Raw genomic sequence first — 13,298 nt, forward strand, 5'->3', positions numbered from 1 at the left:
GACAGACCCATAGTAATCCAAAAGCATGGGCATCTTGCAAGTGCTGAGGTCCTTCTTCAGAGCCAGGTGGGCAAGCTGCCAGGCTTGCAAAGCTTCATCATCACTGCAATACTGGGGGGACTGTGCGGGGCTGGGTTGAGCTCCCAAATCTGTAGTTGAGGATTAAGTCTTAGCTAGACCAAGCGACAGGAGATGAGGCATCTGCAGCCAGTTTTGCATCCCCATCTCCCGTGCCAGAAGATTCATTTTGGCCACCTCCTCTCCAGTTTAAAAAGTGCTCCTCTTCTAGGAGTGTAGAACTCATTTTGTTTGCCAGTGCTGGCGTGGCTTGGCTCTGGCAAGAGAGGATTTGGAGTCACATTGCTAGAAACACATTACTTATTCCTCAATGAAACGCTTTAACCACCAAGACACAGCTGCCCGGAGGCTTTTGAGGAGAAACCCAGGGACTGGTGCCAGGGGTTGCCCCAGTTTACCTTGCACAGGGTTCCCTGCGACTCCTCTCTGCCTTTCTCCAGGGAACACGAGTGGTTCAAGGAGGAGCTGCCCAGCTACCTGTTCCCGGAGGACCCTTCCTACGACGCCACCGTCATCGACGACGACGCGGTTCGGGAAGTGTGCGAGAAGTTTGAATGCACCGAGTCGGAGGTGATGAACAGCCTGTACAGCGGTGACCCTCAGGACCAGCTGGCCGTGGCTTACCACCTGGTCATCGACAACCGGAGGATCATGAACCAAGCCAGTGAGTTCTACCTCGCCTCCAGCCCCCCCACCAGCTCCTTCATGGACGACAGCGCCGTGCACATCCCTCCCGGCGTGAAGCCGCACCCCGAGCGGATGCCGCCGTTGATAGCGGACAGCCCCAAAGCGCGGTGTCCTCTGGATGCCCTCAACACCACGAAGCCAAAACCCTTGACTGTCAAAAAGGCCAAGTGGCACCTGGGAATCCGCAGCCAGAGCAAACCTTATGACATTATGGCCGAGGTGTATCGTGCTATGAAACAGCTGGACTTCGAGTGGAAGGTAGGGAGGCTTGGGGCTCCGTGGTGGTGGCTGTCAAGGGTGGTTTCATGAGCTGAATCACTTGGGGAGGTCGGCAGTTATGGTTACAGCCTCACCTGTTTCCAAACAAATAGCCATACCTTGTGATCATCCCTTATGTGATCATCATGTATTCAGCCACACTGAAGGAAGGTGCTAACTGGGGTTCTCCATGGTGTTTATTTGTGGAGTGAAATAAGAGTTTTCTTTCTGAACGCTCTGAGCCTCTGGCTGGAAAGATGATTCTACCACGTTTAGCTGTGGGGATAAGAGGAGCCAGTCACATTTCTAATTTTAGTGGCTAATTCCTTGCGAGGTCAACTTGAGTGCTCCTGAGCAAAGTAGCTCTTGTTATTTCTGCTTGGGTCCTAGCAGTCATGTGTCCTGAAATGCCACAGTGTGCAGCTTCTTAAAAGATGCAGAGATGAAGCGTTGGGGATGGGAAGTTGTACCACTGACGTGGTGGCATTTTCCTCTATAGAGATGGAGCAGTGCCTGTGGACCAGACACACCTTCAGACTTTATTGCTTCCCTTGTTCAGGGCTCAAGTTCTTGAAGCTTGATGTAAGCCCAGGTGACAGCTGACACAGTACTCACTTCAGATATTTCTCAGAGCTACCCAGGATTTAGTCACAGTCTTTCTCAGAATCCGATTAACAAATCCCTAAGTTAGTCCTTAATGTTTGCTGCTGAGCTTGAGTCCCTAAATCTTGGTGCAGTTGCTGAGGTGAGCTCTTCTGACTCGAGGCAAAAAACATGCTAACATCAGGAGCAAGGTAAGGAGAATTTCAGCCCAAATCTTCATCGCCCCCACCTCATCCCAGGTCTCACAGGTTGTGCAACATGAATGTCACTCTGCTGCTTCTTCAAAGCCTTCTATCAACTTAGTTTTGATAATATTACATATATAAAGCCAAGTAGTGCCCAGAAGCCAGAAGCACAGGAGATGGACCATCTCCAGATGCATATGCCTACACGAGCCAGACATTTGTTAGCTACATGGTTTTGCAGGGAGAAAACAAACCTGGTGTATTTTTGGTACAGCTTCACAAACCAAGTCAGCCCAACGTCTTCACGTGGGCGGCAGAGCTTGTTTTATATGAGGAGGTTTCACAATAGCTTTTCCTCACCCTGAGAATAACTTCAGATGTGACTCTTCATCAAAATAGCTTTCCCATTTGTGCAATTGCTTCCCAAATGTACTGCAAAGATCTCATTGCAAATGAGATGCAGCAGATTCTGGGGTTGGAAGAGGCAAGAGGAAAGACGCAGCTCGAGGCTGATTCATGAATGCTGAATTTAGCTACGCCGATGGGAGAGAGTAACTCTGCCCAGCTGCTGGTTACATGGGCATGGTCTTCATACCCGAGTCCACCAGTGGATCTTTTGGCTCATATGGCCATTGCTGCTGGAGAGGGAGGAGCAGGATCAGATTGGTGCCTGGCAGGTGGGTCAGGGCAGCTTCGTTTGGCAGGCAGCTGGTGAAACAGAAAGCTAAGAAGCATTTTTAAAGACAGGAGGAAACAGGATATGAAGCCGTTTGCCTGATTTTATAGGTATTGTTCTTTCTAGAAAGTGTGCTTTTGTTAAACATGTCTTTCTAGCACTTAGAAAGAAACGAGGAAAGAAACGAGTTCTTCTTGCTACCTGAAATGTCACTCCTGAAAGCAAGTGTCCTGTTGCAGGTGGTGAACTCCTACCACCTCCGAGTGCGCCGCAAGAACCCGGTGACGGGCAATTACGTGAAGATGAGCCTGCAGCTCTACCAGGTGGACAACCGCAGCTATCTCCTGGACTTCAAGAGCATCGATGGTAAGTGGGAAGTGGTGCAGCATGGGATGTAAACCACACCACGTGCCAAGTTTGGCAGCTGAAAAAAAAAATCGATCGTTATTCTTTGCATTTTGAAACGCTTACGCAGCTCTTTCAAGGCAGCAAAAGCCCTTTTGGTCCATTTGCCTCCACTGCTGTCACCAGTTCCTTACCAAACGTGTTGCGGATGCGAAACCAATGCTGCCTTCTTCTCGTTTTTCTTTCTCCCCTCAAGATGAAGTGATGGAGCAGAGGTCTGGCTCGTCCACGCCGCAGCGCTCCTGCTCTGCCGCCGGCCTGCAGCGCCCGCGCCTCAGCATCGACGCTGCCGCCGCCACCGAGTGCCAGTCCCTGATGGGGTCCCTGAGCGGCTCCTTCGTGGGCAGCATCCCCTCGGCCACACCTCGCCTGGGCAGCCACACCATGGACTTCTTTGAGATGTGTGCCAGCCTGATCATGGCCCTGGCTCGCTGACGGGTGGCCCAAGGCACCGGTCCCTCCACACGTGATGTTGCACTGTGAGGATCTGCTCTGACTTGTCCGTTCCTTGTTTCTTCTGCTTCGTTCCTCCTCCTCTTCCATCCCTTGCTGTTCTGCAGACCACAATGCAGAGCCAATTCCAGGCTCAAAACATCCTCCTCTCTAACAAAGCACTGAGGAAATGAAGAATAACTTTATTTCACTCCTTATACCGTGGTGAAGTGTATCCAATCCCTTTCCCCCCCCCCCCTCTTAGTGAACCAAGCGGGAACTGTTGGTGTGGCTTTAAAGAGGCAAATGTATCACAGAGTTTTGGGAAAACACCCTCCCTCCTGGTTCATCCCGAGTTAAGATGGGAGCTGTGGCTCTTTGCCCTTTTGTGCTGTAGGCAGCGTGCAGCAAGGTTTGATGTATCCCTGTTGCTGTGCAGGGGCAGGAGGGGCTGAACCAGGTCAGAGGGATCAACCAGGAGCTGCACAAAATGGAGCAGAGGGATAATGAAACAGCTCTGTGGTGCTCGCACCAGGTGCTGGCCTCTGCTAATGCTTTCTGCCTAAAACTAGCAGCTGTTTAGACACTTCTGCACTAGTGCAATATGCCATCCGTCCCCTCTGGTTTGTCTTTTTTTTCCTACTAAAGATGGGAAGGGAAGGTGGGATGTGCAAAGGTCCCATTGCAAAGCCTCCACATGTTGAGTCTTTGCAGAGGAGCATCCCATAAGATGCTTTATCTCCTCCTCCGGTGAGCCCTGAGCAGCACTGACCTGCTCATGGGGAAGGTTTCTTGCCTTTTTCCAACCCCTCTAACCTGCTCACCCCTGCACCACCAGCTCCAGGGGCAGAATCCCAAGCAGGATTCAGATGAGCCACCCAAAAACCCAGCACTTAGCCCTCCATGAACCTGAGGGTGGGGGAGCACGAGTGCCAGGTGAGAGCCCACAGCATTGCCCAGCTCCAAAGCACTTACCCCTCCTCTTTCCCACAGGAAGCCTTCACCCTCTGCTGAATCTGCCTTCCCTTCCTTCCCCACTCCCAGCTTCGTGCCACTGGAGACTTGCTTTCCGTGCCGAAGGGCTCTCCCATCCCACTGCTGGGACCTTCACCACTTCTGGATAAGGCAGGGAGATCTGGATTCAGAGTTTTACTGTCTCTTTACTACTGGCTAGCTGAAGAATAGGATTTTCTTTTTTAAGACAAAACTACAGGGATTTTTAAAGTTAAATTCTTGTTATTCCAGGGTAAACCCTAATGCACGTGTGACTTCTTTGTTTAAAGAATTACTATTTTTTATTACAATTATTTTTTATTACAATGGGCAGCGTTGGCATCTGCGTGGCTTTGCTCTGCTATTTAATTCCATTTACTTGATTTCAAAGGAACGTAGTAGTCTAATCAGTCAAGGAACAAATGCTTTATGAAAACTGCCCAAAAAAATCCTGGGTGAGATTTTTGTTTGTTTTTGTTGTTGCTTTAAGAAACAAAGCAAAGGAGAACTTTTGCTGGTCCCAGGTATGCAGTCATTCAACTTAAAAAAGATTTAATCCACCTTTTTGATAGCTTCTTCTGACCCATCAAGGTTTTTTGCTATTTTTTTTTGTACAGTTGCACTTTAATTTGTATTTTCTACAAGTTTCTATGACAAACAAGGAAGAGAACAACACATTAAGCCTTTTTGTACTAATCATTTTAGGTAACAAATACGGGATACCTTTGCCATCTACTGGCAGTTAAATGGACATTTTCAGCTTGGGTTCCCTTTTTTTTTCAAAAAAGCACAAAATTGCCTTACTTTTGTTACAGATTAAACTTGGATTGTCACTTAGGTGACTTTACAGCTCCAGTTTTTCCAGAAGTTAGAAACCTTCGAAAAAAACCCCATCAGTTTTGCTGCTAAGTTCTCATACACTAAAATCCAACACAGCAGTGGTTGGATTATAAACCTGGCAGCAGATCTGTTTTGTTTTTAAAAGAAGTACTGGAAGTATTTGTACTCCTAGGTTTTGTAATGAGCTTTTTAATATATTATCATTAGTAAAGACATACTTTGGGGTGGAGGATGGCTTTGGTGCTGTGCCTGGTGGCTCTTGGATGATGCACATCTCCTGTGCTGTGGTGTGAGCAGGTCACACCTGGTGAGGATGGAGAATCCAGACTCCTGTATGCAAAAAAACCCCAAACAACCCCACCCCAGAGCCAAAGCTGAGCAGCACCAGCTCTTTAGCACCTTTTGGATCAGCATGGAGACCTGAGCAAATGACCCTGAATGGTTTTGGGTGCTGGAGAAGAGTTCCTTTGGAAAGAAGAAGGAGGAAGCAGCTGAGCAACCATGGGGACAGACATGAATTCCCATCCAGGAAACAGCTGGGAGTGTCCATACCCCTGCCATGAAAGGTATCTGAAATGCTAAAGGCTGCTTAAATCATCACCCACAACGGAGCATCTTGGCAAGTCGTTTGTCCTGGAAACACCTGTAGCCCAGTTAAGGGGCTGGTTCATGAGATATAATCTGGGGTTCAGAAGGATGTAGATGTACAGATGCCTTGCCTTAAAATAACACTTGTCCTCTGGGATTTCCTCCCCAGCAGAACTAATAGTATTAAACAGTGGCAAATGCCCTCAGGAGAAAATATTTGCTTCCTGGAGGCGGGTGGGATTTCTAGGGGGTAGGATAAGCCCCTGTGGCACTTGGCATCTTCTCAGACCCGTGCAAATGCTAAATCCTTCATGGATCTGCAAAACCAGTCCTGCCAAGGAGGCAATAAAAGCAACTCAGTTTTCCATATGGAGAGAAGGAAAGAGATGAGGCAACTTCCCTGCTTGATGTCAGCAGAGGCAGTGGAGCAAGCAGGACTGATGGAAGTATCTCCTGGACGAGCACATCGGATTAAACTGTCTATTACAGCCCTACCCAACTCCACGCTGCATTTTGAAATGTTCCAAGAGGTTTCCCTTATTTATTTATTTTTTTTCTTTTAAAAAATATTATTTTACCTTCAAATAGGCTGTTTTCTGGTTCCCAGCTGCAAAGAAGCTGCTGACCTCTGGTTACATTTTCCGGAGGAAAAGTTTAACTTTCACACTGTTACACTGTGGTCAGTTCTTTTGAGTTACGCTGGTACATGCACAAGCATCAGGAAAAGCAGGGTAGACATAGTTCAACTACAGAAACTTGAATTACTCCAAGTGCAATTCTTCAAAAGCCACTGGACAGTTGGGCTCTGCAATCCACAAACTCACCCAAACTTTGCTTCAGCCCAAGGAGGAGAGAGACAAAATGCAAAGGAACGAGTTCAGTTTGGCTCCAGCATTAACCTCCAGCTCCTGGATGAGTTAATTCAGAAATAGCTTGTACTGTACTATTTGGCAAATACATGTGTGTGTGTGTATATATATCTAAAGTAAGTAGCATCCCTGTCACTGGCCTCTCAGTTTCAGTTGCCCAGCAGGGTAGGTGTATGCCCTGGACTCCTGCCATCGCATACACTAATCTCAGAATGTGAGAGGACCTGGAGAAAAGGGATGATATTTTTACATCATCTTCTAGGTAAAGCCCCTGAGTAGCTTAGCTGACCCTGTCAGACCCAGCCCAGCCTCCTCCAGGGGATGAAGGAGCAGTGACATTGGGAGCTGAAGCCCTGGTGCCAATGGAGTTTGGGGCAGTTTTGTTTTCAGGACTCGGAGCTGAGCAGGGCAAAGGCAGCAGGGTTTCTTTTTCTCTTAACAGGTTAGAAATGCATCTTCAGCATGTGTCAAATTTAGCATTTCATAAGGAGTGTCAAAGCACAAGGGTATATATGGGCAGTGTTGTAAAAACTGAAGCAACTGGTCAGTATCTGCTGTATATACATTTTTTTGGTGTGTGATTTTAATGCCACTCATATTGGAATAGATGAAGTTTGAACAAAAGAAGCATTGTGTCTACTCCTTTTCATTTTACTGCTCTTTACCATCAGTCCTCTTGCGTGCACCCATATAGAAGGAAGACAGACTTATACACAGGACATGAAATTGTGCCTTCAACATGCACTGGGACTGCTGGGAGTCACAGCTTTATTTCCTGAGGTGCAGAAATCCCCCTGCTGATGCAGAACCCACCAGTGAGACACAAGGACCGTGTTCTGAAATACTTGAAGTACCATTTCTTGTGCAGTTATTTGGCTTCACCCTTTTCTTAGCTGAGAGGAGAGGGGGAAGAAGAATCACACATCAATCCCATGGGAGGAGCTGAAAATCCTCACTCCAGCTCCTGCAGTATTTCACTGGAAAGCTGTAGGATCCATTTTTGTTCCAGATGAATGATGTACCTACTAGAGTCACCTTTCTTGCTTTGGTCAGGGTGCTTTCCTTTGGCTTCCTTAGCCCTTCCTGCATGTATTCCTCTTCATCATTCACTTACAAAAAAAGCAACAATTTCTTGTAATTCTGCATTTCCAGCCTGCCTCATGGCCCTGGAGTTAACAATTCATTCAGAGGTACCTCACTCCCATGCCAGAGGGATGAACTGGGTTTCACAATTCCCACGTTACATCTACTGACCAAACACTGACTTTTGCTGAGAGCAAACCTGGTGTTACTTGCATTTGACCCACATGTCTTTGCTCGTGTTGATCTTCAACATTAGGAGAACTGGAGGGTAAATCAGAGCTCTAGGGCCAAAGCACCAATTCATTTCTGGTGTTACAAAAAGTCTGTTTTCAACAAAAGCCTCAAAAGCTGAAGCTGCCTTAATTTAAAAATCAAAGTTTATTTGTAAGAGTTATCTCTTTTGTTTGTTTTTTTTGTTTTTTTTTCAAGTTTTGAAATATTTATCCTCCTGTCACAAAGCTGTGAATAGATCCTGTAGACATGATAATATTTATTCCTATTGCTGAAAGCATGTTTATGTGTTCTGTATCATATTCACGTGTTTTGTACCTCAATGCATTTGTTGTTGTTGTTTTTTAAATTTTTTAGAGCACAAAGCAAAACTGAATCCCAGGATAACTGTAGTGTCCATGGCCCAGCACCTCTGGGCAAACAAACCTCAGTTCCATGTTAAAGATGAACCTGACTAGTCCATTGTAATTTTTTGTTCTTACTATAAAGAGTATTTATGATTTAATTTTTATTTTTGTTAAAAGAGTGAACTTTAAAAAAGCTCTGAGTATAACCAGCCCTTCAAACATATCATTAACATGAAGCTCAGGAAAACAATACTGAGCTCTCTGAATATTCCATCCTCCTTAGCATTTTCTATTTAGCCAGCTGATGGGCTGGAGAAGGTTTTGTTTCCAAATTACTTGCTTTAGTACTTCCTGAATGTAGCTGTTGTGGAAGGGCACGGAGCCCAGGTTCAGTTTTGTCCTTTGTGCAATTACTGTGCATTTAGATAATCACAATGAAGCCTTTTACCTTCCATTTATGGTGTGGAAAGTGGTTTTCCGTGTGCTGCGCTGCATGTGATAGCTGTCTCCATGGTTGACATTTGCACTTTAATAAACTCAGAGATGAAAAGAGACAAGAATAACAAATCCTTAAAACTCACTTATTGCACAGTCCCTCTTTGGAGGCTGGGGGTGGCTGGTAGAGTTTCCCTCTAATGATGCTCCTGGCATGTCCTGGCTGCGGGACCATGGATACCCCCCCCACCAGGGCTTGTGGGAGGCAAAGGGGCAGGGAGGGGAATTAAAATACATCCACGAATAACATAAACAGCTTCCTCAACCCAGAATACATGCCAGGAGCCAGGCCCAAAGGTTTTCTTGTGCATCCAGCAGAACTAATGGACATCTGCTGACCTCAGATCTTGCCTCCTTTCGCAACAAGAAGAGAGAAGGATTTAAAGATAAGGTGCAAAAATAACCTTTCCTATGGGGCCTTGGTTCATACATGCCTGCAATGCAGAGGGGTGTAAATCCAGCTAAAGCACAAAGTTACAGTGAGGGCTCCAGCCTTGTCCCTACCCACAGAATGACACAATTAAGGTGATACAGAATTGGCTCCCAAGGAATTTCAGCCCTCCCTCAGATTCAGCAAATCACAACTGTTACCGTGATGAGCTCCATTTTGAAAAGGATCCTGGAGGAACAAGGTTGAAAATCCACATGAGAATTACTTAAAGTTTTGGTGTGTTTAGGAGGCACCAGCTAGGCTATACAAGAAAAAAGGAAAGATTTCATTTTCTGACCAGTATCTTGACCTAAATGCAACCAACCTGTGGTTTCATTGAGGAGATCTAAGTTGCTGCATGTAAAGCATTTTGGTATTGTCAGCCCACACCAAGTGCTTTCCTTCTGTACATGCACTGGAATCTGTCCATGAAGAAAACCAGTTTTCAGTGCATGACAAGGTGTCCTTGCATTAAGTCAGCAGTGAAATTTGTGTTTTGCTTTGAGTTGGGTCATAACCCCATGAGGGCTGGGTGGAATTGCACCGGGATTGGGGCCTGATCACGTATATCAGAGGATACACAGGGAGAGGTTTTTTTATTTAAGTTAATTTAAAATAAAGGAAAAACTTGTTAAATAACTTCCTCAGAAGACAAAAAAAGAGCTAGCACATGTGGCTAATACAAGATTTGCCTGTAGTGCTTACAGAGCTTGTGATTAATGGACTTCAGGAGTTGTGAGCTCGTGCTGGATGGGGAGGACGAGGAAGGGGATTTCTTCATGGGATCAATCCTACATATTAGCATGGAAAAAAACCCCAAACCAACTCAGGTAAACCATCTCCACAACTTCCCTTGGGAGAATTCCCTGCAGAGGCTGTAGGGGAAAGACACAGCCCACCTCCCAGCCTGCTCTGAAGCCAAACACGACCTTCAGCTCCCCAAATTCTCCATCTCTGCTGGAGAAGTCTAAATATTTGGGCTGGCAAGGCTGCAAAGCTGCCCATGCTTACAGGGGTTTGTTTTATTTCTTTTCTTTTTATTGCAAGGATGGATGCAGGCCAACGCACTTAATAGTAACCACATGGCAAAATAAATAAGAATGCCTGTATGGACTTAAAAGTCAATGTTCAATATTTGCTCTGTTTTTCTGATGTCTTCTATGCCAGCTTTGAAATGGCTGTGTGGCAAGCAGAGGTTTTATTTTGCTCTGTTTTCTGAAGCCTGGAACATTTAATAATTTCTAATTAAACCATCTACATTTTTAGGATATTTATGAGCAAACTGATAGAGGCTCTTAAAGCATGTCAGGGAAGGGCAGAAGCTGTACACTATGCTCATATTTAAGGTCTTTTTTTCTCTTCCAAATCCATGTAAAAACCCAATCCACATTCTTTTTTTTTCCTTTTGAAAAGATCCTTGAATAACACCAAGGAGTAGCCACTAGCCATTTATATTTCTCTTCCTCCATTTTGGAGCATTTCTTTTCCTTAAAATAAGCAATGATCCTCCAGGCCCACAGTGGAGAACAGCTCAAACACAGGGACAACTGTTGGGTAAGTGCCTGCCCCCGTGAGTTGGTGGGAGCCAGAAGTCAGCCTTTACATATCTGGGATGCCAATAGCTTACAAAAATAAAGTATATTTTGACTGAAGGCTTTATTTACTCTTTTTTCATGTTTTTTGGAAAGAAATGAGTCAAACCTTCCACTATTTTATATATTTAACCCAGAGAGAGGGGTGGTACATACTTCTTGTCTCAATGCTTTTGTCAAGCCCCAAACCAGTTCCAGTTTATATAGTTTGCTTTTCAAAGACCAAATCTTTTGCGGAGTCTTGCAATTCCAGCACCTAAACCAGACAGTAATGAGATGGAGCAATTAAACTGCACCATTTTTTTCATGTAAAGGCAGACATGCTATGGCTATGTCAGAGCTGACCAACAAGGTACTCCAAAAAGTGAGAAATACTGAAAATAATGTTGAGACAGTCACAGAATCACAGAATTATTAAGCCTGGAAAAGACCTCTGAGATCATCAAGTTCGACCTATGATCTAACACCACCACATCAGCTAGACCATGGCACTAAGTGCCACATCCAGTCTTCCCTTAAAGACCTCTAGGGATGGTGACTCCACCACTTCCCTGGGCAGTCCATTCCAATGTCTGATCACCCTCTAATGGTGATCACCCTCTAAGGAAGTGCTTCCTGGTATCCAACCTAAACCTCCCCTCGAGCAGCTTCAGGCCATGTCCTCTTGTCCTGTCACTGGTTGCTTGAGAAAAGAGCTCGACCCCCCCCCTGACTACAACCTCCCTTCGGGGAGTTGTAGAGAGTGAGAAGGTCCCCCCTGAGTCTCCTCTTCTCCAGGCTAAACAACACCAGCTCCCTTAGCCTCTCCTCATCAGAATTTTCCTCTAGTCCTTTCACCAGCCTCGTTGTCTCCTCTGGACCTGCTCCAGCACCTGAAGATCATTCTTGCAGTGAGGGGCCCAGAACTGGACACAGAACAGGAGGCCTCCCCAGTGCTGTGTGCAAGGGGAGAATCACATCCCTGCTCCTGCTGGCCACGCTATTCCTGGTACAAGCCAGGATGCCACTGGCCTTCTGGGCCACCTGGGCACACTGCTGGCTCCTGTTCAACTGGTTAGCAGGCAAAGAAAGAAAGGACTCTTGCACATTCAACAGTCTAAGTAAGTGTAAATAAAGAAAGCTTTATTTACACTCACATCATCACTCCACAGTTGATCAACGTGGGCTCTCACGGAGGCGGGAGGCGCCAAGGGACCGTCAGGGATGCTGGGGGAGGAGAGCAGCTCTCGGGGCAGTCAGCACTGTCTGTCTCAAAGAAAAAAACAAACCAACAACCCAGAAAGTTTCACAGCAACGGGCACCTGGGCAATCAGAGGTTCATCTGTATCAATTATGCATGAGCACGCCAGGAAATTATATGGCAGCAGGGAATGTCAGGGTGTGTTTTGGCAGGGCCACGCACTCCGAGTGGCCCGTGTTTGCAGCAGATGTGAATTAATACAGCACATCTGAGGGCAAGTCAAGAATCTCCAATTTATACAAGTCATGACTGGATGGGGCTTTTTATAGCTGCAGTTGGACTGGAAACGTGTAGAACAGCAGAATAGCAGACTAAAACTGGAAATACTGATTTAATATTGAATACTGGCTGTTTACATTAGCCTCCCCCTGCCTTCAGAAGTTTCAAAGTGCGTTTCTCCAGCTCTGAAATATCTACAGACAGGAAGGAGAAGAAAATATGCATCATGATAATAAAATCTGAGTTTACCTGAAGTTCAAATGCTCCACTAGAACGTACCCATCTGAGGGGGGGGAAGGGGAAAAGAAGAAGAAAATTAATAAACTCCTGAGCAAATAAAGGCACAGTGGCCAAGCACAAAGAATGTACTGTTGCTTGCTCCTCAAAACTGGATTGCAAAGTGACCACCCAAGCCAGAAAGTCTCTGCAAACTTACATCTGCCCTGGGAGTTGCGGCAAATCACCGCATTGCCCTCCGTGACGTCGATAACGTCCAGCTGCTCCCCAGCTGTGACTGGGAGATCAACCCTCCTCTGACTGGGGACTGAGCACTCTGCTGTGGCTGTGTTGATGACATTGATCTCCTTATCGTACTGCAGGAGAGATAAAAGGACAAGTTATTCTACACTCGTGTGCAACCACTTTAAGGGCAGTGGGGAGGGATGGAGAGAAGAGGTTTTCAAGGTAGGCTGTGAGGGGCTGAAAAGAGGAAGAACCTCCACCATCATCCTTGAGAAAGATCCCAGACTAGGAAAGAAGGCAGGAAGTCAGTGGGACATCTCTCCTGGCATAGCTAAGGACCAACAGCTTTCCACAGTGCATCTTTTAAGCACGACATGTGGCTGCTTTCCTCCTCTGACACAACTAGTGCTCTAAAAAGACACGTACCATAAATGTTTCTCTGAAAAACTTCTCCTCTTTTTCCATCTTCTTGCTTTTTTCTGCATTGCCCTTCTTGAGTTTGAAGATATTTCTGCATGGAGAGAGAGTCAACACACTTTTGAGCCCCATTTAAATAACCCCTGGCACCCTGGGACATGCAACCCA

At 46.1% G+C, this 13,298-nt stretch overlaps 1 protein-coding gene across 1 annotated transcript in view; it reads left to right on the plus strand.

The window, feature by feature from the left end:
• The window catches only part of PRKAA2 (protein kinase, AMP-activated, alpha 2 catalytic subunit), a 39,556-nt gene extending 36,229 nt beyond the window's left edge, over positions 1-3,327 (plus strand). Inside the window, exons 7-9 of the mRNA XM_009993605.1 lie at positions 519-1,023; positions 2,727-2,853; positions 3,089-3,327. Of these exons, the coding sequence (XP_009991907.1) occupies positions 519-1,023; positions 2,727-2,853; positions 3,089-3,327 (871 nt within the window). The remainder of the gene's footprint in view (positions 1-518; positions 1,024-2,726; positions 2,854-3,088) is intronic.
• The last annotated feature ends 9,971 nt before the right edge of the window (positions 3,328-13,298 follow it).

Source organism: Chaetura pelagica, unplaced genomic scaffold, assembly GCF_000747805.2.
Source record: "Chaetura pelagica isolate M959 unplaced genomic scaffold, ChaPel_1.0 scaffold433, whole genome shotgun sequence".
Classification (NCBI taxonomy): domain Eukaryota; kingdom Metazoa; phylum Chordata; class Aves; order Apodiformes; family Apodidae; genus Chaetura; species Chaetura pelagica.